This window comes from Macrosteles quadrilineatus, unplaced genomic scaffold (assembly GCF_028750875.1).
Source record: "Macrosteles quadrilineatus isolate MER2022 unplaced genomic scaffold, UCM_ALF_1.0 Scaffold_3__2_contigs__length_128488019, whole genome shotgun sequence".
Lineage (NCBI taxonomy): Eukaryota > Metazoa > Arthropoda > Insecta > Hemiptera > Cicadellidae > Macrosteles > Macrosteles quadrilineatus.
In genome coordinates, this window is record NW_026542596.1 from 48,728,015 (window position 1) to 48,754,193 (window position 26,179).

The 26,179-nt window shown below is 33.8% G+C and overlaps 2 protein-coding genes across 2 annotated transcripts; both read left to right on the forward strand.

Moving 5' to 3' along the window:
* Positions 1 to 6,247: 6,247 nt before the first annotated feature.
* LOC128990198 (zinc finger protein 665-like) lies at positions 6,248 to 24,897 on the forward strand. The gene is made up of 2 exons (XM_054412486.1): positions 6,248 to 6,339; positions 20,951 to 24,897. Exon 2 carries the CDS (start codon positions 21,372 to 21,374, stop codon positions 22,593 to 22,595), a length of 1,224 nt encoding a protein of 407 aa, XP_054268461.1. The 5' UTR covers positions 6,248 to 6,339; positions 20,951 to 21,371; the 3' UTR covers positions 22,596 to 24,897.
* Positions 7,547 to 13,543, forward strand: LOC128989184 (zinc finger protein-like). Its single transcript, XM_054411055.1, has 2 exons — positions 7,547 to 7,661; positions 13,440 to 13,543. Exons 1-2 carry the CDS (start codon positions 7,547 to 7,549, stop codon positions 13,541 to 13,543), a joined length of 219 nt encoding a protein of 72 aa, XP_054267030.1.
* Positions 24,898 to 26,179: the final 1,282 nt, after the last annotated feature.

Genomic DNA, 26,179 nt, shown 5'->3' on the forward strand with positions numbered 1-26,179 from the left:
ATATCTATATACCAATCGTTAGTTCTTTGTTAGTTCTCGATAGTTCTCCAATATTAACATTAGTTCTCAAAAAATAAAAAAGTTACGAGGCATACAAAGTGGGTACGCCAACTTCACAATTATAGAATTTCCAGCGGGCACACTTTTTTGAATAAAAATGCTTACATCTATATACCAATCGTTAGTTCTTCGTTAGTTCTCAATAGTTCCCCAATATTAACGTTAGTTCTCAAAAAATAAAAAAGTTACGAGGCATACAAAGTGGGTACGCTAACTTCACAGTTATACAATTTCCAGCGGGCACACTTTTTTGAATAAAAATGCTTATATCTATATACCAATCGTTAGTTCTTCGTTAGTTCTCGATAGTTCTCCAATATTAACGTTAGTTCTCAAAAAATAAAAAAGTTACGAGGCATACAAAGTGGGTACGCTAACTTCACAGTTATACAATTTCCAGCAGGCACAGTTTTTTTAATAAAAATGCTTATATCTATATACCAATCGTTAGTTCTTTGTTAGTTCTCGATAGTTCTCCAATATTAACATTAGTTCTCAAAAAATAAAAAAGTTACGAGGCATACAAAGTGGGTACGCCAACTTCACAATTATAGAATTTCCAGCGGGCACACTTTTTTGAATAAAAATGCTTACATCTATATACCAATCGTTAGTTCTTCGTTTGTTCTCAATAGTTCTCCAATATTAACGTTAGTTCTCAAAAAATAAAAAAGTTACGAGGCATACAAAATGGGTACGCTAACTTCACAGTTATACAATTTCCAGCGGGCACAGTTTTTTGAATAAAAATGCTTATATCTATATACCAATCGTTAGTTCTTTGTTAGTTCTCGTTATTTCTCCAATATTAACGTTAGTTCTCAAAAAATAAAAAAGTTACGAGGCATACAAAGTGGGTACGCCAACTTCACAATTATAGAATTTCCAGCGGGCACACTTTTTTGAATAAAAATGCTTATATCTATATACCAATCGTTAGTTCTTCGTTAGTTCTCGATTTTTCTCAAAAACGTACTATTCTAACTAACTAACTATTCTTTCAAACATTCACAGCATCGTTCTTTAACAGTTTCAAAATACGTTCAAAATTAAAAGTGTTAGGTTATTAATATATACTGAGAATAAATATTGTTATCTTATGATAAATTAGTTATAATAAAATATTAATTGAAATTTAGTTTAATGATTTGAAAAAAGGGGATTTTATTCAAGTTCCATGCCTTTAGCCGGCTCCAGACTGTACCCACGCAAAGTACAGAACAGCAACTCGCCGAATCGCGAGTAGTATGACAGCAAATGCTCCTGCTCGTGTTTTCCGTTCATTGCCGGTATTTTTGCACACATCAAAGTGAAGGAATATTTTTGCTATTCTCGAAACGAACAGTTGGTGGGAAAACAACACATGTGTGTAGACACATGTAGATATAGATATAAGCATTTATAGTCAGAAAACTGTGCCCTCTGGAAATTGTATGATTGTGAAGTTTGCGTACCCACTTTGTATGACTCGTAACTTTTTTTTATTTTTGAGAACTAACGTAAATATTGAAAAACTATCGAGAACTAACAAAGAACTAACGATTGGTATATAGATATAAGCATTTTTATTCAAAAAAGTGTGCCCGCTGGAAATTCTATAATTGTGAAGTTGGCGTACCCACTTTGTATGCCTCGTAACTTTTTTATTTTTTGAGAACTAACGTTAATATTGGAGAACTATCGAGAACTAACGAAGAGCTAACGATTGGTATATAGATATAAGCATTTTTATTCAAAAAACTGTGCCCGCTGGAAATTGTATAACTGTGAAGTTAGCGTACCCACTTTGTATGCCTCGTAACTTTTTTATTTTTTGATAACTAACGTTAATATTGGAGAACTATCGAGAACTAACGAAGAACTAACGATTGGTATATAGATATAAACATTTTTAGTCAGAAAACGGTGCCCGCTGGAAATTCTATAATAGTGAAGTTGGCGTACCCACTTTGTATGCCTCGTAACTTTTTTATTTTTTGAGAACTAACGTTAATATTGGAGAACTATCGAGAACTAACGAAGAGCTAACGATTGGTATATAGATATAAGCATTTTTATTCAAAAAAGTGTGCCTGCTGGAAATTCTATAATTGTGAAGTTGGCGTACCCACTTTGTATGCCTCGTAACTTTTTTTTTTTTGAGAACTAACGTTAATATTGGAGAACTATCGAGAACTAACGAAGAACTAACGATTGGCATATAGATATAAGCATTTTTATTCAAAAAAGTGTGCCTGCTGGAAATTCTATAATTGTGAAGTTGGCGTACCCACTTTGTATGCCTCGTAACTTTTTTATTTTTTTAGAACTAACGTTAATATTGGAGAACTATCGAGAACTATCGAAGAACTAACGATTGGTATATAGATATAAGCATTTTTATTCAAAAAAGTGTGCCCGCTGGAAATTCTATAATTGTGAAGTTGGCGTACCCACTTTGTATGCCTCGTAACTTTTTTATTTTTTGAGAACTAACGTTAATATTGGAGAACTATCGAGAACTAACGAAGAACTAACGATTGATATATAGATGTAAACATTTCTCATCAGGAAACGGCGTGCGCTAGAACCCGGAAGTGTGAAGTTAGCGTACCCACTTATTATCGGCTATAACTTTTTTATTTTTTGAGAACTAACGACAAAATTTGGGAACTATCAAGAACTAACGATGAACTAACGATTGGAATGATCAAAAGTGGATACGCTAATATGGGTACGCCAACTTCACGGACCTCTCCAGTCCTACTTTATGGCACATTAGGCTATTAAAAAGATAATAGGCGTAACATTAGTAAATCATCTCTTGGAAAAGTTAATGACACAGCTAAAATAGAAATAAACAATTTAACTATTTTCCACCTAAACATTCAACACCTACCATCCAGAATTGATTCCTTGTTGATAACTTTAGAAGAACTAAATCCAGATTTAATAGTTTTAAATGAACACAAAATGACTGAAACAGAGTTATCTCGTCTAAATCTGTCTAATTATCAAATTCACTCCTCATTTTCCAGGAAATTTGCAGGAGGTGGTGGTGTTGTTATCCTTGGTAGAAATGATATAAAACATAAAACTATTAACTTTTCTGTAGAGAATGTAATATGTGAGAAGGAATTTGAATGCTGCTTAGCAGAATATAGATTCAATAAGTTTCAGTTTTTGCTGGTTGCTGTTTACCGTTCCCCCAGCACTAAAATTTGCATTTTTCTTGAGAAACTTAACTATTTATTGACTTTATTGATAAAAAGATTTAAAAATATTGTAGTTGTTGGAGATATTAATATAAATGTTCTGGATGTGACAGAAAGTTGTAAGCTTCTTGATGTACTTGAAATGTTCAGCATGAGATATTTGGTTAACTTCCCTACGCGCATTGCATGTTCATCAGAGACTGCATTGGACAACGTTCTCACCAATATTACAGATTATAAGCTAAAAGTAGATGGTATTAATACACAAATTTCTGACCATGATGGATTGTTGGTATTTATTGAATGTGATAATGTCAAGGATGTAAATTCAAGTAAAAATAAACTAAATAAACATATATTAAGAGATGCTAGGGATTTTTCTAAGGATAATTTAGACTTGTTTGTAAAATTAGTGAGTAAAGAAAATTGGATGCATGTTTATATGGCTACAGTCGAAGAAAAGTATTCTGTTTTTTACAATATTTTTAAGTTCTATTTTGATCAATGTTTCCCTAAATTTAAAAAACGCTGTAAAATCAAATACAACAATTGGATTTCACAAGAGTTAAAAAATGAAAAATCAAAGATTATTAGACTGAGTAAGACTGCTCGGGCTTGTAATGATAAAGATCTTTATGATAAGGTTAAGAGATTAAATAAGGAGTTCAGAAAGAAAATTATACATGCCAAAAGACAGTTTTACACTAAAAAGGTTAGTAATGCTGAAAATGTATGTAAAGCTACTTGGAAATTACTTAATGCTGAAATCTCAAATAAGAAAAAGAATGTTAGCAATATTGAAATAGATTTTGATGGAATCTTGTACAGAGACCCTAAAGAGATAAGTTGTATTTTTAATGACTTTTTTAATAGCTATGTTAATTCATCAATTATTCCTCAGCTAGCTCAAAATGATTGTTTGCATGGGGGTGAGACTTGTCCAAGCTTTCAGTGTCCTCCAACGGCTAAATTTAAATTGAATGCTGTATGTGATAATGATATATTAAGTATTCTAAACTCTTTCGATAATAAACTATCAACCGGTTACGATGAAATACCTATGACAGTATTAAAATATGCTGGCAAACAATTGGTCAAACCACTTGTTCATATAATAAATTCCTCTTTCTTGAGTGGAATTTTCCCTGAAAAATTAAAAGTTGCCAAAGTTAGTCCTCTCTATAAAAATGGAGACCCAAAAAATATAACAAATTATCGACCATTATCTTTACTGTCATCATTTTCTAAATTATATGAAAAAGTTGTTTATAACCAATTAGTAACTTATCTAGAAGAAAACCATTTGCATGATGATGAACAACATGGATTCAGACCAGGTAGATCTGTTATAACTGCAGCAGTAGATTTTATCGATTCAATAATAAACTCAGTGGATAAAGGGGATAAAACAGTGGGCATATTTTTGGACCTGACTAAGGCCTTTGACAGTGTCTCACACCAGCTTCTTTTGGGGAAGATCCGAGATTTGGGTGCCGACAGCAGGTCATTGAAGTGGTTTCGATCCTATTTAACTCAGAGATCTCAGTATGTTGAAATGAAGCAATTAAAAAATAACGTTTTTTCAACCTCCTGCTCAAAGTTATCTATTATTCAACATGGGGTCCCACAGGGTTCGATTTTAGGACCTGTTTTATTTCTTTGTTACATCAAAGGAATGCCCGGGTCATTTCAAAACAATATATTTAATAAAATAAGTTTGTATGCAGACGATGCAAGTTTAAAAGTAAGCAGTACATCTGTTTCTGGTTTGGAATGTAACTCTTTGAATTGCCTAAAATCAATAGATGCTTTCTTAAACTATCATCAATTACTTTTAAATTCCAGTAAAACCAACTTTATGGTATTTTCAACAGGTAAACAAAAAAGTCCAATTGATCCAGTGATTAATTTTAAAAATTCTAATCTTAATCAAGTTACTACAACTAAATTTTTGGGCTTAGTAGTTGATGAAAATCTTTCATGGAACTCCCATGTTGACCATGTTGTCAGCAAAATCACATCTGGAATTTATGCAATTTATAGAATGTCTAAATTTTGTTCAACAGATATTTTGAAAAAGCTTTATTTTGCTTTCATTGAATCCGCAATATCATTTGGCATAAGTGTTTATGGTGGAACATCAAAGAAAAATTTGGACAGAATTTTAATTTTGCAGAAAAGAGCATTAAGACTAATGTTGAATTTAAACTGGGATGTTTCCGTACGTGATCATTTCTTAGCCATGGGTATAATGACTGTGTACGGCATTTATGTTTTCCATACCGTTCTTTTGACTAAAAATCTTTTGTCTGAAAGTATGTTACCTAAACTAGGGGATAATCACGAATATGGCACCCGGCATAGAAACAAAATTGCTGTTGATGCCCATAGATTGGAATTTTATAACAAAAAACCGTCATGTGCTGGAAGAAAATTTTTGGAAGGGCTTCCAGAGGGGTTGAGGAAAATTGATGATAGTAAAAAATTTAAATCACAGCTTAAAATATACTTAACAGAAAAAGTACTGTATAATTTTGATGAACTGTACAGCTGATATTATGTTGTAAGTTTAAGTAGTTTTAAGAATTTTGACGCCATTCAATGTACATACTTGTATGATTTATGAATAAAGTTATTTTCAATTCAATTCAATTCAATTCAATTCAATTCAATTCAATTCAATTCAATTCAATACTTATTGTAATAATAAATAACTTAACTACACTTCAACCAATGTAGATGGTAGCAAAGCTATAACCGATTGTTGTCAGTGTTTTGAGTTCAACTCAGATAACTGACATGAACTTTGTAGTCTGTAGTTGCCTCTAGATAAGATAAGATGTAGTTGCCATGGAGATATCAGTTTGTTTCTAATGTTTTCTCAGGGAAGTTAATTTTTTAACCAAAGTGACCAATAATGTTGATTTTATTTGAGTATTAATGAATAAAATATCTTAGAGTTTTCAACTTTTATAATTAAAAGACTTTGATATTTTACTCTAACTTTCCTGGTGCAGTGTCAATAATAATATTCAATACAGTTAAATAAAAGCTACAAAACATGTGCTTTTCTAGATACTGGGAAGTGAGTACCGTACTTTATTTGTAAATATCAAAACACCTGTACCTTGAAAATCCTACTAATATTATAAATGAGAATGTTTGGATGTATGAATGTATGTTTGTGACAAGTAAACGCATTAACCACTGGACGGATTTTGCTGAAATTTGGCACGATGATATTAACAAAAACAATTTGGAATTTTGGCACATTCCCGATTAACATATAGGCATTCTTATCTCAAAGTTCCCCATGTTAACCTTATGAGTATTCATATTAAAAAGGAATTAAAGAATTTAGTCAGCTGTTTCAACTAAAAAATTGGTTCTATGATATGCAAAAGCATTAAAAACTTACAAGGATTACCAACAGGGTGCAGCAATATTATTTTTTTTTAATTTATGACAACAGCTAATTTTCAACCAAAAGGCGAGTGAGCGTTAGCGAACGAACTTCAACCTGGAGGCGAGTTAGCGTAGCGAACGAGCTAACCTAACCTGAAGGCAAGTGAGCACAGCGAACGAGCTCCAACCCAAAGGTGAGTGAGCGTAGCGAACGAACTTCAACCAGGACGTGATTGAGCCATGCAAACGAGCTCACTTATGAAGTAAAACGGGGCAAAGCCCACGGGTACAGCTGAGTGAGCGTAGCGAAGGAACTTCAACCTGGAGGCGAGTTAGCGTAGCGAACGAGCTAACCTGAAGGCAAGTGAGCGTAGCGAACGAACTTCAACCAGGACGTGATTGAGCCATGCAAACATGCTCACTTTTGAAGTAAAACTGGGCAAAGCCCCCGGGTACAGCTAGTGAAAATTTAAAAATAGGTTGTTGTAGCTTACAAATGTGATACATGTGGAAAATCCTTCATAACCAAATACAAATTGAGAGAACATACATTGGCTCATACTGGAGAGCTACCTTATAAGTGTGATACATGCGGAAAATGCTTTGCAGCCAAAAGATTCTTAAATCGACATACAATGGTTCATACTGGGGAGCAACCTTTTAAGTGTGATACATGTGGAAAAAAATGTAGTGCCAAAACCAATTTGAAAAAACATACAATGGTTCATACTGGAGAGCGACCTTACAAGTGTGATACATGTGGAAAATCATTCATAACCAAATACAAATTGAGAGAACATACATTGGCTCATACTGGAGAGCTACCTTATAAGTGTGATACATGCGGAAAATGCTTTGCAGTCAAAAGATTCTTAAATCGACATACAATGGTTCATACTGGGGAGCAACCTTTTAAGTGTGATACATGTGGAAAAAAATTTAGTGCCAAATCCAATTTGAAAAAACATACAATGGTTCATACTGGAGAGCGACCTTATAAGTGTGATACATGCGGAAAATGCTTTGCAGCCAAAAGATTCTTAAATCGACATACAATGGTTCATACTGGGGATCGACCTTTTAAGTGTGATACATGTGGAAAAAAATTTAGTGCCAAATCAAACTTGAAACAACATACAATGGTTCATACTGGGGAGCGGCCTTAGAAGTGTGTTACATGTGGAAAATCCTTCACAACCAATAACAAATTGGAATGAAATGTGTTTATTGTCCTTAGAATTTTCACAAATTATTGACAAAGTCATACAACTGCTAAGGTTTATAGCATAGTCAGTTAATAAATACAGTAAGATAAAATATAGCTAACTACATAAAATGAGACATCTTACAATACACATTTTAAATATTACAATTGAATAGGTAATCTTATTCTTACGAAAAATTTGTGGCATTGAAAATAATGAAAGTGATTAAACCGCATAACCAACAAAGTCCAACAGTAATTTGGTCAATTCGCTAACTCTACTTAAAAATTAATACCAGACATTTCAAAAAATTCATGTAGAGAATAGAATGGGTTGTTCAAAAGCCATCTGTAGAATTTTGTTTTAAAAGTATTTTCAGGATATTTTCGTATTAAATGTATTAGCTTGTTGTATATTTTTAGTGAGATTACAATATGGCTTTTAAGAGTTTTAGACAGTCTGAAAAAATCGATGGTAGCAACGCTTTTATTCCTTGAATAATGAACATGAGAAATTTGTTTGATTAAGTTGGGATTTTTTAGAACATATGATACAGAGTCAAATAAATAAATGTTAATCACTGTTGGAATTTGTAGCTGAATGAACAGGGGTTTACAGTGTTCCTGTTGGGGTTCATAGGATATATAATTCTAACCAACTTCTTTTGTAAGACTAAAATTTCCTCTATCCTACTGCAATTGCCGTAAAATATAATATTGTATCTAAAAATGGATTGAAAATAAGCAAAGTAGGCTGTTTTAATATAATTTTGATCTATACAATGTAGGCCTATTAGTTTTGTCATAAGACAAATTACCCTTGAAAGCTTAGAACTTATGTAATCAATATGAGGTCTCCAGGAAAGAGTCTTTATCCAGATAAATACCAAGAAATTTCATGTTGACTACATAGCCATCCAACATATTTAATTCGCACGGTCTAAGGCGAAAAACAATTTTTTGAGTTTTATCTTTATTTAAGAGAAAGCCATTAGATTCAAATCAGATAGAAGCTTCATTAATTGAGTTTTGAGCTAACTCTTGAAGTTGTTTAAGATCAGGATTAATATTTAAAAATGTTGTGTCATCTGCATACAAATAAGTTTTACTAGTTATACATGCTGGGAGGTCGTTAATACAAATTAAAAATAACAGAGGACCTACAACAGACCCCTGAGGTACGCCATATTTTATTTTTAATTCTTGGGACCATTCTCCATCAATATTGACTTTTTGTATTCTATTGTTTAAGTATGACTTGAAAAAAGAAAGTGGAGTTCTGTTGATACCGTAAAAACTTAATTTCATTATCAGGTCATCATGGTCCACACAATCAAAAGCCCTACTCAGGTCGCAGAAAGTTGCCTGAGCAAGTGACTTCCTCTCAAAGACCATTCTCATTAATCAATTTATCTATTGCGTCTGATGTACACTTGCCCTTTCTAAATCCAAATTGCGAAACACTTAAAAAGTTGTTTCTTTCAAAAAAAGAATTCAGCTGATCAAAGACCATGATTTCAAACAATTTTGATACTACAGGAATGATTGATATTGGGCGATAACTTTCTGGAATGTCTTTTTTACCTTTTTTAAAAATGGGACAGACTCTGGTCTGGTGACCTTTAATTCATCTGGAAAGACGCCTTCAAGGAGACAGAGATTAAAGCAGTAAGATAGAGGTTCAGCTAGATTACCAATTATCTGTTTAAGCAAACTATTAGACATAAGATAAACATCATTACTGCTAGAGTTTTTTAGTTTTTTTGTGGCTTTCAAGTAATACCGCAAAGCCCTTACAAAGCAGAAGATTTTTTAGGAAACAACCCAACAAATACAACATTTTCTTGGTCAGAGGTCTCATCATCGGATATAATTAAAGTTGTTGCTAAATTAACAAATTCTAAATCAATGGATTATTATTGGATTTCTAATAATATTTTGAAAAAGACTATAGGTTTTATTAGCTACCCTCTTGCTTTTATATTGAATACCTGTATAAGGGAGGGATATTTTTCTCCATCCCTCAAAATATCAAAAGTAATCCCAATATTCAAAAAAGGTGATAAAAAAATGGTTCAAAATTATCGGCCTATTTCTGTTCCTATTTTTTCCAAAATATTTGAAGCAGTAATATATAATCAATTAAATAATTACTTTGAAACAAATAACCTATTGTCAAACTCCCAATTCGGGTTTCGTTGAGGTAAATCCACAACCTCAGCAATTCTCACTTTAGTTGACCATTCTCTCAAAACTTTAGAAAAGAAAGAATCTGTGTCATTAGTTTTATGTGATTTAAGTAAAGCTTTTGACACGGTTCCTTTCGATATCCTAACTAACAAACTACGTTTTTATGGCATCACTAATTATGCCATGCTTCTAATTTCTTTGTATTTATGTAATAGACTTCAATTGGTATCAATTCAAAATAAATGTTCTAAAACTGAAAAAGTTGAAACCGGTGTTCCTCAGGGCTCTGTACTAGGGCCATTTTTCTTTAACGTCTACATTAATGATCTTCCTATAAATATGAATACACAATCTGTTATATATGCGGATGATACAACTTTAATCGCTAACCATTCTAATTTAACAACCCTGCGCTTAATTAGTCAAGAGGCTGAACATAGAGCATATGATTGGTTTTCTGCAGACAGACTATCTTGTAATTCTGATAAATCACAATATATAACAATCAGTCTTAAAACAGAGGTAAAATTTGAATCAGTTAAACTTTAAGGATTTAATTTGGATTCAAAATTAAATTATGGTCATCACACATAAAATCTGTTTGTAACAAAATTTCAAGAGTGAGGTGCTTGCTGTGGAAACTTAAGGATTTTGTTGGTCAAGAATATTTAAGATTGGCGTATTTTGGACTCTTTCAATCACACATACTATATGGTCTTATTTTGTGGGGCCACTCTCCACATATTAATGACATCCTTTTACTCCACAAAAAGGCGATTCGAAGCATTGCTGGAGAATGCTCAGATACACATTGTAAACCTCTTTTCATTAATTTCAGGATACCAACCATAGTAAATCTTTATATATTCCAAATTCTAATATATACAAAGTCAAACTTAGATCAATTCTCTTTCCGAAAAGACGTACACAATCACTATACAAGAGGTAGGGATAAAATAGATATATTGCAGCACAGATTGGCAAAAACCAAACATTCACATAAATTAAATTGTATAATGTTTTTTAATAAGCTGCCTGAAGAAGCAAAATTAGTTTCTTACAGTATTTTTAAAAATAAACTGTATGACTGGATTGTTAAAAATCTCTTTTACAAAATTGATGATTTATTATTGAAAATTGAAGTTGTGAAATAAATATTAGATTTTGAAGAGTAAGTTGAAATAAAGCTTTTATTTTCATGTAAGTGGCTATTTAAATTTAGATATTTTGTACTGTAAACACTGAATCACCTTGTAACTATGTATAACAATGACGTGTCCTATTTCTTTTATAAAGATCAATGGAAATAAATATTTCTTATTCTTATTCTTATTCATCATAAAAGCGTATCTTCATTTTGTTTAATTGCATACTTTTACATTACAAATTGTTATCATATCAGCAACCAAATACTTAAAAAAAATACTTTTTCATTGAAATGGCGACCATACAATGTATGTATTGCCAAGTATGAATGGAGATGAGTGTAGGATGAAAGGCGCGATGTTGTAGTTTTTTAGTGACTAAGACCGACATATTCCTTAGACACAGCTGTTAATGAATAGCTCATACAGTTAAAGGGACCTACAGTTTATAGTCAAATAGGATCCACATATTTGCCTTGATATTAACGAACTATCTATATTAACAAACGTCCCAGTCTGTTTTTATGGTTTGTAATAAAAATGTTTTCTCAAATTAGAGCCGAGTTAAAATAACAAAGACATCTTCAATATCCAGTATTTGTTACATGCTAAGATAACTTTTGAACCCCCTTATAGGAAAAGGGAAATTGTTCAATGTAAAAGATGTCAACAATATGGTCACACAAAAACCTACTGTAGGCATCCATTTAGATGTGTTAAATGTGGAAAAGAACACGATACAATCAAATGCACTAAAGACAATTCTACTCCTGCAATATGCGCCTTGTGTGGAGGAGGTCATCCAGCCAATTACAGGGGATGCATGGTCTTCAAAAATATCCAGAGTCGAACATATCCCCAGGCTCGAGGAAGAACTACCGTACCAAAACAAGCTGAAGTTCATCAAATTCTGCTTCTTCTGACAATCTAACACGTCCTGATGTTTCGTATGCAGAGGCAGTTAGCAACTCACGAGTAAGTAACAAAACTAAACCCAGCACAAGTTATGATAATGTGAATGCACGCACGCCAAGTAATGCTTCTAGTGATGCATCCACAGAAAAGTTAACAAATACAATAACTTTATTCTTTGATCGGTTTGAAAAACTGTTTATGCAACAATCTCAAAAAATAGGTTCCTTACTTGACCTACTTACAACTGTTCTTAAAAAGCTCAATTAATGGTGAAAACCTTGAAGATAGCCTTGTGGAATGCTAACGGCTTGGCACAGCGATGCCAAGAATTAAAACTGTTCATTGCTAAACATAAGTTGGACACTATTCTTATTTCTGAAACTCACTTTACTGATTTTTAAATTTTTGTAAAATTCCAAATTTCAGTCTCATTTTCATTTTCATTTTCATTTTTATTGAACGGCAACGGCAGTCTATACAACACTAACCATCCTAGCAATAGAGCTCATGGAGGTTGTGCTATCTTGATTTAAAGTCATAGCAAGCACCATGAATTGCCAAAATATCAGTTCGATTTCATCCAAAGTTCATCTGTTGTAGTGGAGTTTGAGACAGGCCCACTTACTATAAGTTCTATTTACTGCCCACCTAGACACAACATTACACATCAACAGTTTAATGATTTCTTCTGCACTTTAGGCTGTAAATTCAACTCCTAGGGGTCGACAACTATTGCAGTCAATCCAAGAAAGGAACCTTGATACTCTATCGACAGGTGAACCGACATATTGGCCCTCTGATCGTCAAAAAATACCAGACCTTCTTGATTTTTTTGTTACAAAAGGTGTATCCCGAGATTGTGTGACAATCGAGCAATCTCTGGACCTCTCCTCAGACCACTCACCTGTAATTTTAACGATCGCTTCAAATGTTATATTCAAACCTATTCCACCACATTTATGCAACAAAAATACAGATTGTAATTTTTTTTGTGAATTAGTGGATCAAAATTTAAAGATTTCTGTGTGTTTGAAGAGCGAAGAAGATTTGAATCTTGCTGTTGAACATTTCAACAAAACAATTCAAGACTCCGCTTGGAGAGCAACTCCAGACCAGAATAAACATAATTTAAAATCAGGAATAAGCTATCCAATTGAAATTAATAGGAAAATTGCCGAAAAACGCCGACTCCGTAGAATATGGCAAAACTCTAGAGACCAGACGGATAAAATAAATCCAAACAGGGCCACTCAATAACTAAAAAGGTTACTGTTTAAATTAAACAATGACAGATTTCACATCAAACCTTTCTCCATCTGAAACTAGTGACTACTTCAGCTTTGGAAAGTTACAAAAAACTTAAAACGTCCACAAATTTGCATTTCACCTATTCTAAAAGAAGACGGTTCTTGGGCCAAAAACAACATTGAGAAAGCAGCTTCATACTTCAAGGAAGTGTTCAAGCCATATAATATTAATTCAAATGTTGAACAAGAAATTTTGGAATTCCTCAATTCTCCAAATCAACTTGATTTACCAATAAAATTGTTCACACCATCTGAAGTAGCTAAAGTACGGTAATAAAAGACGATTTAAACGGCAAAAAAGCCCCCGGTTATGATCTGATAACAGGTTAAGTGTTGAAAGAGCTTCTTAAAAAAGGAATAGTTTTCCTTACAGTACTTTTCAATGCAGTTTTACGACTTGAATACTTCCCAATACAGTGGAAGGTTTCACAAATTGTTGTTATTCCGAAACCAGGTAAACCTGTAAATCAAGCATCCTCGTATCGGCCTATATCTCTTCTTCCTGTGGTTTCTAAAGCTTTTGAAAAACCTTTTTCAAAAAGACTCCAAATTATAATTGATGAAAAAGAATTGTTGCCTTCCCATCAGTTTGGATTCCGCCGAAGGCATTCCACCATTGAGCAAGTGCATAGAATAGTGAATGTAATCAAGGAAGATATTGAAAATAAACGTTTTTGTTCATCTGCTTTTTTGTTCGTAGCCCAGGCGTTTGATAAAGTCTGGCACACAGGATTATTGTTCAAAATTAAAACTGTGCTGCCCCATACATACTATGGAGTGTTGAAATCGTATTTGTCCAAATGCTTTTTTCAAATTAAATATCAAGATATAGTTACAGATATGCATGAAATTGAATCAGGTGTACCACAAGGCAGTGTTCTTGGACCTATTTTTTATATTTTGTTCACTTATGACCTTCCAAATACTCAGGGTATTACGGTTGCAACATTTGCAGACGACACTGTTTTTTTATCATCTAATCAGGATCCTATTCTGGCATCATCAAACCTTCAGGCTGCATTAGACGATTTGTCTCAGTGGCTACAGAATTGGAAAATTAAAGTAAATGAAACAAAATCTGTTCAAGTTACATTTACTATGTCTACAAGAACTTGTCCCCCAGTAACATTGAATAATGTCATGCTTCCACAATCCAACGAAGTTAAGTACCTTGGTATGCATCTCGACAGACGGCTTACGTGGCATTCACATATTTGGAACAAACGACTTCATTTTAATTTAAAAACAAACAAACTGAATTGGCTCATTGGTCGAAGTTCAAAATTATCTGTTGAAAATAAATTACTTTTATACAAAATTATATTGAAACCTATTTGGACCTACAGTACCCAACTCTGGGGAACCACTTCCAACTCAAACATAGAAATAGTAAAAAAAAAATTTACAAGCACCTTGGTTTGTCACAAATAAAGTAATTCATCAAGATACAAATTTACCATATGTTAGAGAAGAAATAAAAAAATAAAGAGAAAAACATCAACGAAAATTAGAAAGCCATCCAAATTTCCTGGCAGTTAACCTCCTCGATAATAGTGAAGCTACATATAGGCTCAAAAGATTTAATCCAATAGACCTTCCAAATCGTTTTTAGTTAAACTTTTTAAAAGTTTTTGTATGTTAGTGCACTTGATGGAGTGTAACTAACCCATGTTAAAATGGTTATTAAATTTACTTATTGTTCTAGTATAGAATAGATTGTAAATAAATACTTGTTAAAAAAAAATTATCAAATAAATGGTTATGTTATTGTTTTAACTACTAAGCCCAATTAACCACATCCGAACAAGCCTCGGTCCCCCAGTACTGAGAATAAACAGAAGGGGAAAAGTAAAACAACCAAATATAGAGGGCTTTATAAATAAAATCAAATACAACAGCTGACTCTTTTATTCTATATTTTAAATCTGGTGCCAGTTTCATAAAACCCCTGTAATACAGTGCCTGAAAATTGTAATTTACAATATCCTGTAAAATTAGGTTTCACAATAGTTATTTGTGTAACTAGTGGTGAAAGTGGCACTTTGCTGCACACGAAAGCAATGTTTACGCACAAGCCGCAGGCGAGTGCGGAATGATCTCGAGTGCAGCAAAGGCCTTTTTCACTCGTGTTACACATTATATTTTTCCTACAGTCACTATAAAGTATATAAATAATTAGTCTTTCAAACACTATACAACACGTTTTTAGGTTCAGCTGGCAACACAAATAGGTGCCCTAGAGAAAGTAGTACGCGCGGTCCGTATCACTCCGCTATTTTTCCTCGGCAAGAAATGTGCTCCGCGTTTTAAGAATATGATATAGTTCCGTATGTTTTTGTAATTTGAAGTGGTTTCCGCGCCTAAAAAAAAAAACGCTTTAAATGTATTTTCTTGTTTATTAAGATCGTAGGAATGTTTTAAAAACGTTTATAAGAAAAGTCCAGAAAGTTCAGAAATACCGAAACTATAAACACGAAATGACAGGTTAAATCGTAGTCATAATAGTCAATCAGCTGCTCATAGTATTATTATCTTTAAGTGTTGCCAACCTATTTCCAAGCGTACACGGATTACGTGCATAATAGAACCACGCTGTTTTGTGTTGTTTCGTTGGAATCCTGATGTGCGGCAAAGTATAAACCGTACGGAAAAGTATAAACCATACGGCAAAGTATAAATATGCAGCAATTAGCAGCTTTCTGTACTATAAACAGTACAAGGAAGCCAACTTTGTCGGGTGACTGTAGGAAAAAATAATTTTAGTCTTGTAAAATCCCCTGTAATATTTACCTGTATCATAAGTTCCTGTATTTTAACACACAGCTGTTACTGGTATTAGCGAATTTCCCTATAGGGAAGTAGCTATTACCGTAGGTGGCATGGTAAGACCTAGACCCGGGACCGATTTACTTTTTCATTTTGATGTCCCCAGAGGCCAAAAACACCATTCGTTCAAATTTTTATACATGTATATATATATAGACTTATATATATATATATACGTCCGTGAATGCGATAACTTGAGTAATTTTTGTCCGATTTTGATGAAATTTGGTTTAAAGGTGTAAAGTGGGATAAACTTGAATGAGTTCGCGAACCAGCACGATCGGACCATGGGAACGGGGCTTTACGGGGGGTTTTATGGGGTAAAAATTGGTTTTTCTCACTTTTGACCCTCAAAACACAAAATTTCCCGATTTCTCTTCAGACCTTTTTAAAGAGCTGAAAAAAACAAATAATTTAGTATATAAAAGTATTCTTGTTCGATTATTAGTATCGGAGAAAATTAAAAAAATTGTAAATTTAAAATTCCCATGTTATTCTTATGAAGAATATTGTCAAATGTTGTAGTTTGCTTGTTTATGAATATATTTTGATCAAACTTGGCAAATTTATTTATTTTGTACTAAGCTATCAATATTTTACTCAAAAACACACTTTATTAGTTTCCTTGTAGCAGCAAACCTAGGTACTCGTTAAACTTAATGTTATTAAAATATATTTAACTGAAAATCAATTCAGACAAATGGAAATTCGCTTAGTCGGCAGGTTTGCTGCGGCGGGGGTATTTTTAAATATGGTTTTGGTATATGTATGGTTCTTAATAAGAATTTTTATGTAACTGCCTTTGATTGTGAGTGAGTTGTTCTAAAATTCAGTTATGGCTTAATGTACAGAAAAATCCACCGTTCGCAGCAAACCGTATTGATTATAGAAATTTCAACTAGTGTGATTGGACATTAAAATATTTCCATAAACAAGTCATATTTAATCTCTATTCAAGTAACATTAGAGTACAATGAGGACTTGGGTTTGATGCTGCGTGAAATGGAAAAGTGTTTTTTTAAAATTAATAATATAGAATATAGGATGAAATAAATACATTTGCCAAATTTAATCAAAATATAGCATAAACAAGCACTGGCTAGGATTTTTAATACTGTATACCGTTTTTCCTTGATTGTACAACAATGTTTATTAGACCTATAAAAAATTGTTTTTCTTTTAGCGAATTTTCCATGTAGGGAATAAGCTATTACCGTAGTAGGCCTACTCATGGTAAGCCTGGACCCGGGACTGATTGAATTTTTTTTTTTTTTGAGGTCCCTAGAGGCCAAAAACATTATCCGTTCAAATTTATTTATATATGTATATGTATATATATATATATATATATATAGGTCCGTTAGTGCGATAACTCGAGCAAAAATGATCCGATTTTGATGAAATTCGGTACAAACGTGTAAACCGACGTTTATTCGAACGAGTTCGCGAACCAGCATAATCGGACCATGGGAACGGGAGTTTATGGGGGGTTTTATGGGGTTTCCCCATTTTTTAGAGCTTAAAAAATAAATAATTTATTATATTGAAGCAGTGTTGTATGCCTAACAATCACGGATAAAATTAAAAAATAGTGTAATTTAAAATTCCCATGTTATTCTTATGGAGAAAATGAAAACTTTTGTAGTTTACTTGTTTATGGATATATATTGATGAAATTTAGCAAATTTATTTATTATCGTATTGACATATGGTAAAAAAAAACTGTTTACCTTCCCTGTAGTAGCAAACCTAAGCACTTGTTAAATTTAATGTTATTTAAATTGATGTATTTAAATTCATAAATTGTATTTAAGTTGGGAATAAAATATGTCTTATTTATGGAAATATTTGAGTAAAAATGTAATCAAACAGATTGAAATTCGCTTAGTCCACAGGTTTGCTGCGGCAGGGGTATTTTATAATTCTTTCCTTAAAATGTCTTGGCCTCCGAATAATAACAATATCGTCCTCTTCACTATAATTACCGGTACTGGATAGGAAAGTGAAATTCAATTATCAATTATCTATTATTTAAGATGGGGACGCCACTATGTGCGTATTTTAACCCAAATATGAGTGAAGGATGAGTGGCGCGATCTTGTAGTCTTGTTAGTGACTAAGGCCGACATGTTCCTTAGACACAGCTGTTAGTTAATAGCCCATACAGCTAATGGCAACTAAGGGACCTACAGTTTATTGTGGAATCCGAACCATATTTTTTCCTCGTAATTAACGAATTGGTCTAATTATTAGGATAGAACTGCGGATAGTCAAAGTACTCACTAGTGCGGACGTTAATCCACACCAGGTAGCATCGCATCCACAGTGCATCCCTATAATTATCCACAATTCGTGACCTCCTAGTAGCTGGATTACAGGACGACGCCACCCGTCCCAGTCAAGAATTCCCTAGTAAGATGACTCACAATGGACAAATCTATGGTACCATCCATTGTGAGTCACCTTACTTAGGGAATTTCACTTTTCAATGTATCACTACTTGATACTTGTAAAAATTATTGGAGGTCTGGAGATTGCTCAAATATTCCCCAATTTACAGGTCCTGTATTACAGGAGTTGCTCTTTTACGAGACACTACACTGAAGATGTCCTGTATTATTTACTTGTAATACAGGAGAATGGCCAGTAAATTATTTTCAGGGAAAACTCTTTATAAAACACAAACTTGTAACTTTTACTTGTAATACAGGGATTTTCCTGTATTACCTGTAACTTTTATGAAACAGGCACCGATCTAAAACATCTCTTTGTATGTGCCCTTCTTAAGAGAAGGTTTATCGAAAAACTTATATTTTTCAGGGAAATTTCACATCAAGGTCTTTCATTCAAATGCGATTTATAGGTGTGCGGCTTACGGTTTTGTCAAAAGTTTGTGATCCTTGTTAGATCTAAATGCAGGTGACCCTTAAAAATAATGCCATGATAAGCAAAGAATGTTTGAAGTGACAAAAATGTTTAAAGGGGTAGAAAGAGTTAAAATACAAGATGTTATACAGTACTACTAATTCAGATACAATATTTTTGAATGGCGTGTACAACCCTGATTTTGGAGCAGTATAGATATTTATGAGCTAGTATAAACTATGTTATACTAGCAGAGTACCCGTCCTTCGTACGGAGTTGGCATATAAGTATAAAATGCTTATTGCAGTTATGCTCAAGCTTTGTGTTTGCAATGAGGGAGGACACAGTTTGATAAAATATGGTTCTTTAAATTTACAGTATTCTATAGTACTAGTGTCCCTGTTGCAGGTGTAGTATTACAGGTGTTTTTTTATAACGAATAACAGTCATAATTTCTGATGACTTTAAAAGATTAGACTCAAAGATTATGGAAATACTCAAGATGTATATAACAGATCAATATAATCAACATTTCTTGTAAATGTCTTATCACTTTTCAAGAGCTGATCTAGTTTTTAGTGTTTTTTTGCAAATAGCCTTACTCATAGCAGCATTAGGTTGTCCATAATAAAGATTATAAATAAAAAAATTTGTCTGTTTCTTCTCCTTGGTGGTGTTCTATGAATTTCCTATGTTTCCATAGTTTTCAAATCGGCTCATTCAATGATTACTAAGATATGCAGCCCAGTGTTAATTCAGTATTCTTTTTAGTATATCATATTATCCAGGCTCTCTCGCTTTTTTCCATTGCAATATTTACGCCAACCCAAATTCAAATAGTAAATAATTCTTTTCAACCAAGTAAGTAAATGTTTGTAGCAAAATGTTAAATAAGTAAACTTATTGACTGTTTACAATTAACAAATGTTCTCCTTCTCACTTTTAATTTCTGACAACAGCTGGAGTTTCATAACAATGTTTGTTTCCCATGTTAATCTTATGGAGAAATATGAAACTTTAAAGGGCCCCAGAGCCTCACTCTCTAATTATTTCCCTAAAAAGAAAGTTTCCTGCACAACTTCACGTTACGCTCTTTCCAATGACACCAAAAACACGTCAATCGGTTCAGTAGTTTCGGAGGAGTAATTGTCACAAAAATCCTGCTTGCGTATTAAATAAGTAATAATATATATAGATTACACATCTACCATAGCCATAATGTTCTACCACTTCACCTAAACAATAAAGAAAAATAAATTATCAAAAATTTGCAAAATATCGCAAATTATTCATAAAATTAAAAACATAAACATAACTGTAAACAATCCTACTTCGACAGTTAGTTCTCATTGCGTATCACAGTTTTTTGTTGCTGCTTAATTCAAATTAGCTGTTTTCATAAATGCAAAAACATATAGTGCAGCACCCTGTTGGTAAATCTTATAACTTTTTAATGCTTTTGCATATCGTAGAACCAACCTTTTAAGTTAAAACAATGCTTTAATTCCCTTTAAATATGAATACTCATAAGGTTAACATGGGGAACTACAGAGCCACTGGGGCAGAACCCGAAAGGATTTTTAAGATAAGAATATGCCTATATGTTAATCGGGAATGTGCCAAATTTCAGCCCAATCCGTCCTGTAGTTAATGTGTGATTGAACTTCAAACAAACAAACAAACACACAAACTTTCACATTCATAATATTAGTAAGATAAGATAAGATAGTAAGATATTTTATAATATCATTGATGTGTTTAGTCAATGATAAAACTTAATGAACGGATAAAAAAAGTGCTATAAATTGTAAACGTCTAATAAAGTATGGTCTTTTTCAGAAGTGGCAATAGACTTTCCCAGACATAAGGAAAATGAACTCAAGTACATAATACATCTCAGCTAAGCTTCATATATGATCAATCTCTCATTGAACAATGAGATTACAATTGATCATTACTTTGAACAATGGATGAAAAGGGTATCTTATTAAACCATATAAGGACGAAAGTCAATGATTTGCTGTGTTTAGCTAGAATTTATATTACATTAAAATTTATGCTACACATCAGTAACAAGATTCCAGCAAGAGATGTCTGAACATTGAATAAGATCCCTATGTAAGTAATAAACATTTTAAAAAATCCTACAAACAAGAAAAATATTTAAATCGACATTCAAATTGTACTGACTAGTTGAGTAATCTATTTAGTCACAAGATTATTTGATAAGTTCCATGAAGTTAAAAAGTGAAAACTAAACATGTTTAAGATCACAAAAACACTTCCTTATATGTGTCCGTTTTGTAAAATACTCGTTTCATCTCAGTGGAAAATGAGGAATCATATATTGGAACATACGGGTGAACGTTCCTTTAAATGTTTGATATGTGATAAAACATTTATGCATGTGACTCAAGTAAAGAGACATTTGTTGAAACATACTGGGGTGAGGCGATTAACTTTTAAGTGCAATATATGTGGAAAATCCTTCACAAACAAAAGCTATATGAAGAAACATAAAATGGTTCATACTGGAGAGCGACCTTATAAGTGCACTACATGTGGGAAATCCTTCATAGCCAAATCCATATTGAGAGAACATACATTGGCTCATACTGGAGAGCTACCTTATAAGTGTGATACATGCGGAAAATGCTTTGCAGCCAAAAGATTCTTAAATCGACATACATTGGCTCATACTGGAGAGCTACCTTATAAGTGTGACACATGTGGAAAATCCTTCATAACCAAATACAAATTGAGATTACATACATTGGCTCATACTGGAGAGCTACCTTATAAGTGTGATACATGCGGAAAATGCTTTGCAGTCAAAACTCGTTTGAAAAAACATACAATGGTTCATACTGGAGAGCGACCTTATAAGTGTGACACATGTGGAAAATCCTTCATAACCAAATACAAATTGAGAGAACATACATTGGCTCATACTGGAGAGCTACCTTATAAGTGTGATACATGCGGAAAATGCTTTGCAGCCAAAAGATTCTTAAATCGACATACAATGGTTCATACTGGGGAGCAACCTTTTAAGTGTGATACATGTGGAAAAAAATTTAGTGTAAAAAAAAATTTGAAGAAACATACAATGATTCATACTGGAGAGCGACCTTATAAGTGCACTACATGTGAAAAATCCTTCACAAAGAATAACAAATTGAGAGAACATACATTCACTCATACTGGGGAGCGACCTTATAAGTGTGATACATGCGGAAAATTCTTTGCAGCCAAAAGTGTCTTAAATCGTCATACAATGGTTCATACTGGGGAGCGACCTTTTAAGTGTGATACATGTGGAAAAACGTTTAGTTCCAAATACAACTTGAAACAACATACAATGGTTCATACTGGGGAGCGGCCTAAGTGTGCTACATGTGGAAAATCCTTCACAACCAATAACAAATTGAGACAACATACATTGGCTCATACTAGAGAGCAACCTTATAAGTGCAATACATGAGGGAAATCCTTTAAAAACAAAAGCAATATGAATGAACATACATTGGTTTATTCTGTAGAACAACCTTATAAGTGTACTACACGTGGAAAACCCCTCAAAACAAGAACAAATAGGGAGCAACATACATTGATTCATACCTTAGAGTGACCTCACAAGTGCAATTCATGCGGATAATCCTTCACAACCAATAGCAAAATGAAGAAACATATTATATTGGCTTATACTAGAGAGCGATCTGGAGAGGTGCTCCAGGTATGCAAACCTCTAGAGTATTATAAACTAGGTAGCGTTCGCAGAGGCATCCACAAAATTGAGCGGAGTCATCAACAGTTCATATTATATTGTTTTTGTCATACTGCAGTAAAAACAGTCGTTTTTAATGCACGCGTTTCGGGTCTTAAGTAGCAATTTTACTCTTTAGGGAGTAAAAATCGTTTTTTAGCCTCTATGGAGTAAATATCAGCTGTTGTCAACTCAGTTGTAAATTTCGATTGTAAACAATTGCATGTATCGAAAATATGTATCGATTCGTGCTTCATAATCATTTTTACCTACAGTAGAGAAGACAACATTTTTGCGGATATAAATAATAGGATAATTAGTTTGGCTATACATTGTTTTGTAGTTAAGGGGAGTAATAACACAGAGATGTCATTTTAGGTCTTTTAGGAAGCCCGCATTTACATTTCAAGTTTAAAACCTCTGGGATGGTCATTAGCTTTTTCTCAAATATGGCGTTACAGTTCCAGCTATTGATAATCTAGAAATCAACCCTTACAGTTTCGGATTCAACCATTTTGGCTAAATCAGTAACTGCATTAGAGGACTTCATGTGATGGTGATTATATAAGCAAAAACACAAAATACATGAGATTCTCTCAAATCTGCGACCTTCATAACTACTAAAACATAACTAACCAGCCAATTATCTTAGTATACTCGGTAAAAAATTGTGTTTTTTACAATATTAAATATATAGATTGACTTAAAAGCAATCAATAAAGCAATACGGTGAGCTCTCCGGACAGCTCACCTTTACTACTTCCTCCAACACTTCCTACGTCACGGACCTGTTTCCCTCCCTTCCCATAGCATTTTCGGATTACAGGTACCTTAATCTAATCGTCATACAAAGTTCCCACATTCCGGACTGCTCGCCTTTACTACTTCCTTCAACACTTCCTATGTCACGGACCTGTTTCCCTCCCTTCACTTAGCATAATTGGATTGCAAATACCAATCTATTGATCATAAACAGATCCAACACTCGGGATAGCTCACCTTTACTACTTCCTTCAACACTTCCTACGTCGCGGACCTATTTCCTTCCCTTCCAATAGCATTTTAGGATTGCAGATACCGTAATCTATTTGTCACAAAGTTCCCACAGTCCGGACTGCTCGCCTTGACTACTTCCTTCACCACTTCCTACGTCGCGGACCTGTTTCCTTCCCTTCCAATAGCATTTTTGGATTGCAGATACCTTAATCTAATCGTCATAAACAGTTCCCACACTCCGGACAGCTCGCCTTTACTACTTCTTTCACCACTTCCTACGTCGCGTACCTGTTTTCCTCCCTTCCCATAGAATTTTAGGACTGCACATACCTTAATCTAATCGTCGTAAACAATTTTTACACTCCAGACTGCTCAGCTTTACTACTTCCTACGTCACGGACCTCAAGCTAGTGTCGTCATTTTATTATATTTATGATCCATACCGTTTCTGTTCTAATATCTGTGGAATAATGCTATCAGCTATTTCTTTATCTACTGCATTCAAAAGTCAACAGCTGATCATATGGCTTTGTTTATGTGTCAAATACTGCTTCCATAAGGATAACATTGAAACTTTGCGACCCAGTGGGGCGGATTCCTTAGAGACTTTTTTAACGCCGTATAGATGTTGGCACTCACCGATATGGTCTTTATCCCCATGCAAAATTTGAAAACGATTGATCCAGCCGTCTAGGAGGAGTTTGCGTATTGCGAAATGCATAAGAGTCGACGTATAAGAGCTTCGCTCGTTCCGCTCAATTATAAAAGATTTGAAGAAATCTACATTGGTTCCAATGGGAGAGGGAATTTATGTGCATTATGGGAAATAAATAATTTACACCTAAGTACTATTTAGGGGAACATAAATTACTACATACCAGAGAGCAAATTTACATGTGCAGAACACGCAAAATTCCCGTTTACTTATTAATATAATTTCCACTAAAATTTTCCCTTTAAATTGTCAGATTTGTTTAATATTTAAATAACGTTAATTCAAATGGGTACTTAGGTTTTTTTGCTACATGAGGTGAAATGTTTATTAAAAAGTTGATATCTTAGTATGAAATAAAAAAAAGTTGTGAATTTGATTAAAAGTACATATCCATAAAGCTACGCGCGCACTACGGCGGCACGGCACGGACGGGCGGTACGGCACAGACGGCATTTTTAAGAGGGGGTGCGCGCACTAGGGCGGCACGGCACGGACGGACGGGACGGGACATCCGCAATTTAGGACAGTTGACAGTCTGCGAGCTAAAAATTGTGAGTAAAGATGGATGTAGATAAAGTGGTGATAGTAGGTTTAATTTTAGCAGAGGAAAAGGTGACAAGAAGGTGCAAGCAAAGATTTTAGATACACCACATAAACAGGAAAAGACTAAGTTTTGGAGAGTTCCACACCTTGTTTCCTGATCTTGTTGAAGGATTATGTGTAAAACTTATCTGATTGTTTCATAATAGATCATATTTCTGCCCAGATATTGTCACGCCGGAGGTTATTAAAATATTCCGGATGTCGCATGTTGTACAGTTTGGGGTTTTTCTCAACGAGAAAAATCAACTTTAACATCTATGTTTACAACACACGAAAACACTGCTACTTTGACAGAGATCAGTTGAGAATGGCGGATGTCCCGTGCCGCCCGCCCGATCGGTGTGCAGTGCTCACGGTCGGCACGGGCGTCACGGCAGCTCGGAAATGTCCTGGAGTTCTGTCTCCCGGACTTTTTAACAAACGGCGGAAGCTGCCGAACGTCCGTTGCCGGCCGTACCGCCGTAGTGGGCGCACTCATATGACATTCAATGTTATTAACTTTTAAAAATTGCCGTGCCGCCCGCCCGTCCGTGCCGTGCCGCCGTAGTGCGCGCGCAGCTTAAACAAGCAAATTACAAAAGTGCATTTATTCTCCATAAGAATAGACAAATAATTTCTAAAATTACTTGGTGGAGTGAATGAAACATCCCAAAAATAACATGGGGATTATATAATTACATTTGATTGGAATTGTTTCTGTAACCGTTAGCTAGAGACATACCCAACATGAAATATTGGCAATAAAATTGTTGAAATGTAGGATTTACACAGAAAGGAAGTGAATACTATTTTATAACTACAGTACCTAACTAAATCGAACAGAATCTTTTTTTAAATTTGTTTACTTTACTTAAAAATCAATAAAAGGCATGTCAAAATATTATTTGAGAACAGCTTTATATGTTTAATGGAGTATGTTGTCATGTAAAATTATTTATTATTTTATTCTTTTCTAGTTTAAATCTACTGGGATTTGTAAAAGAACTAC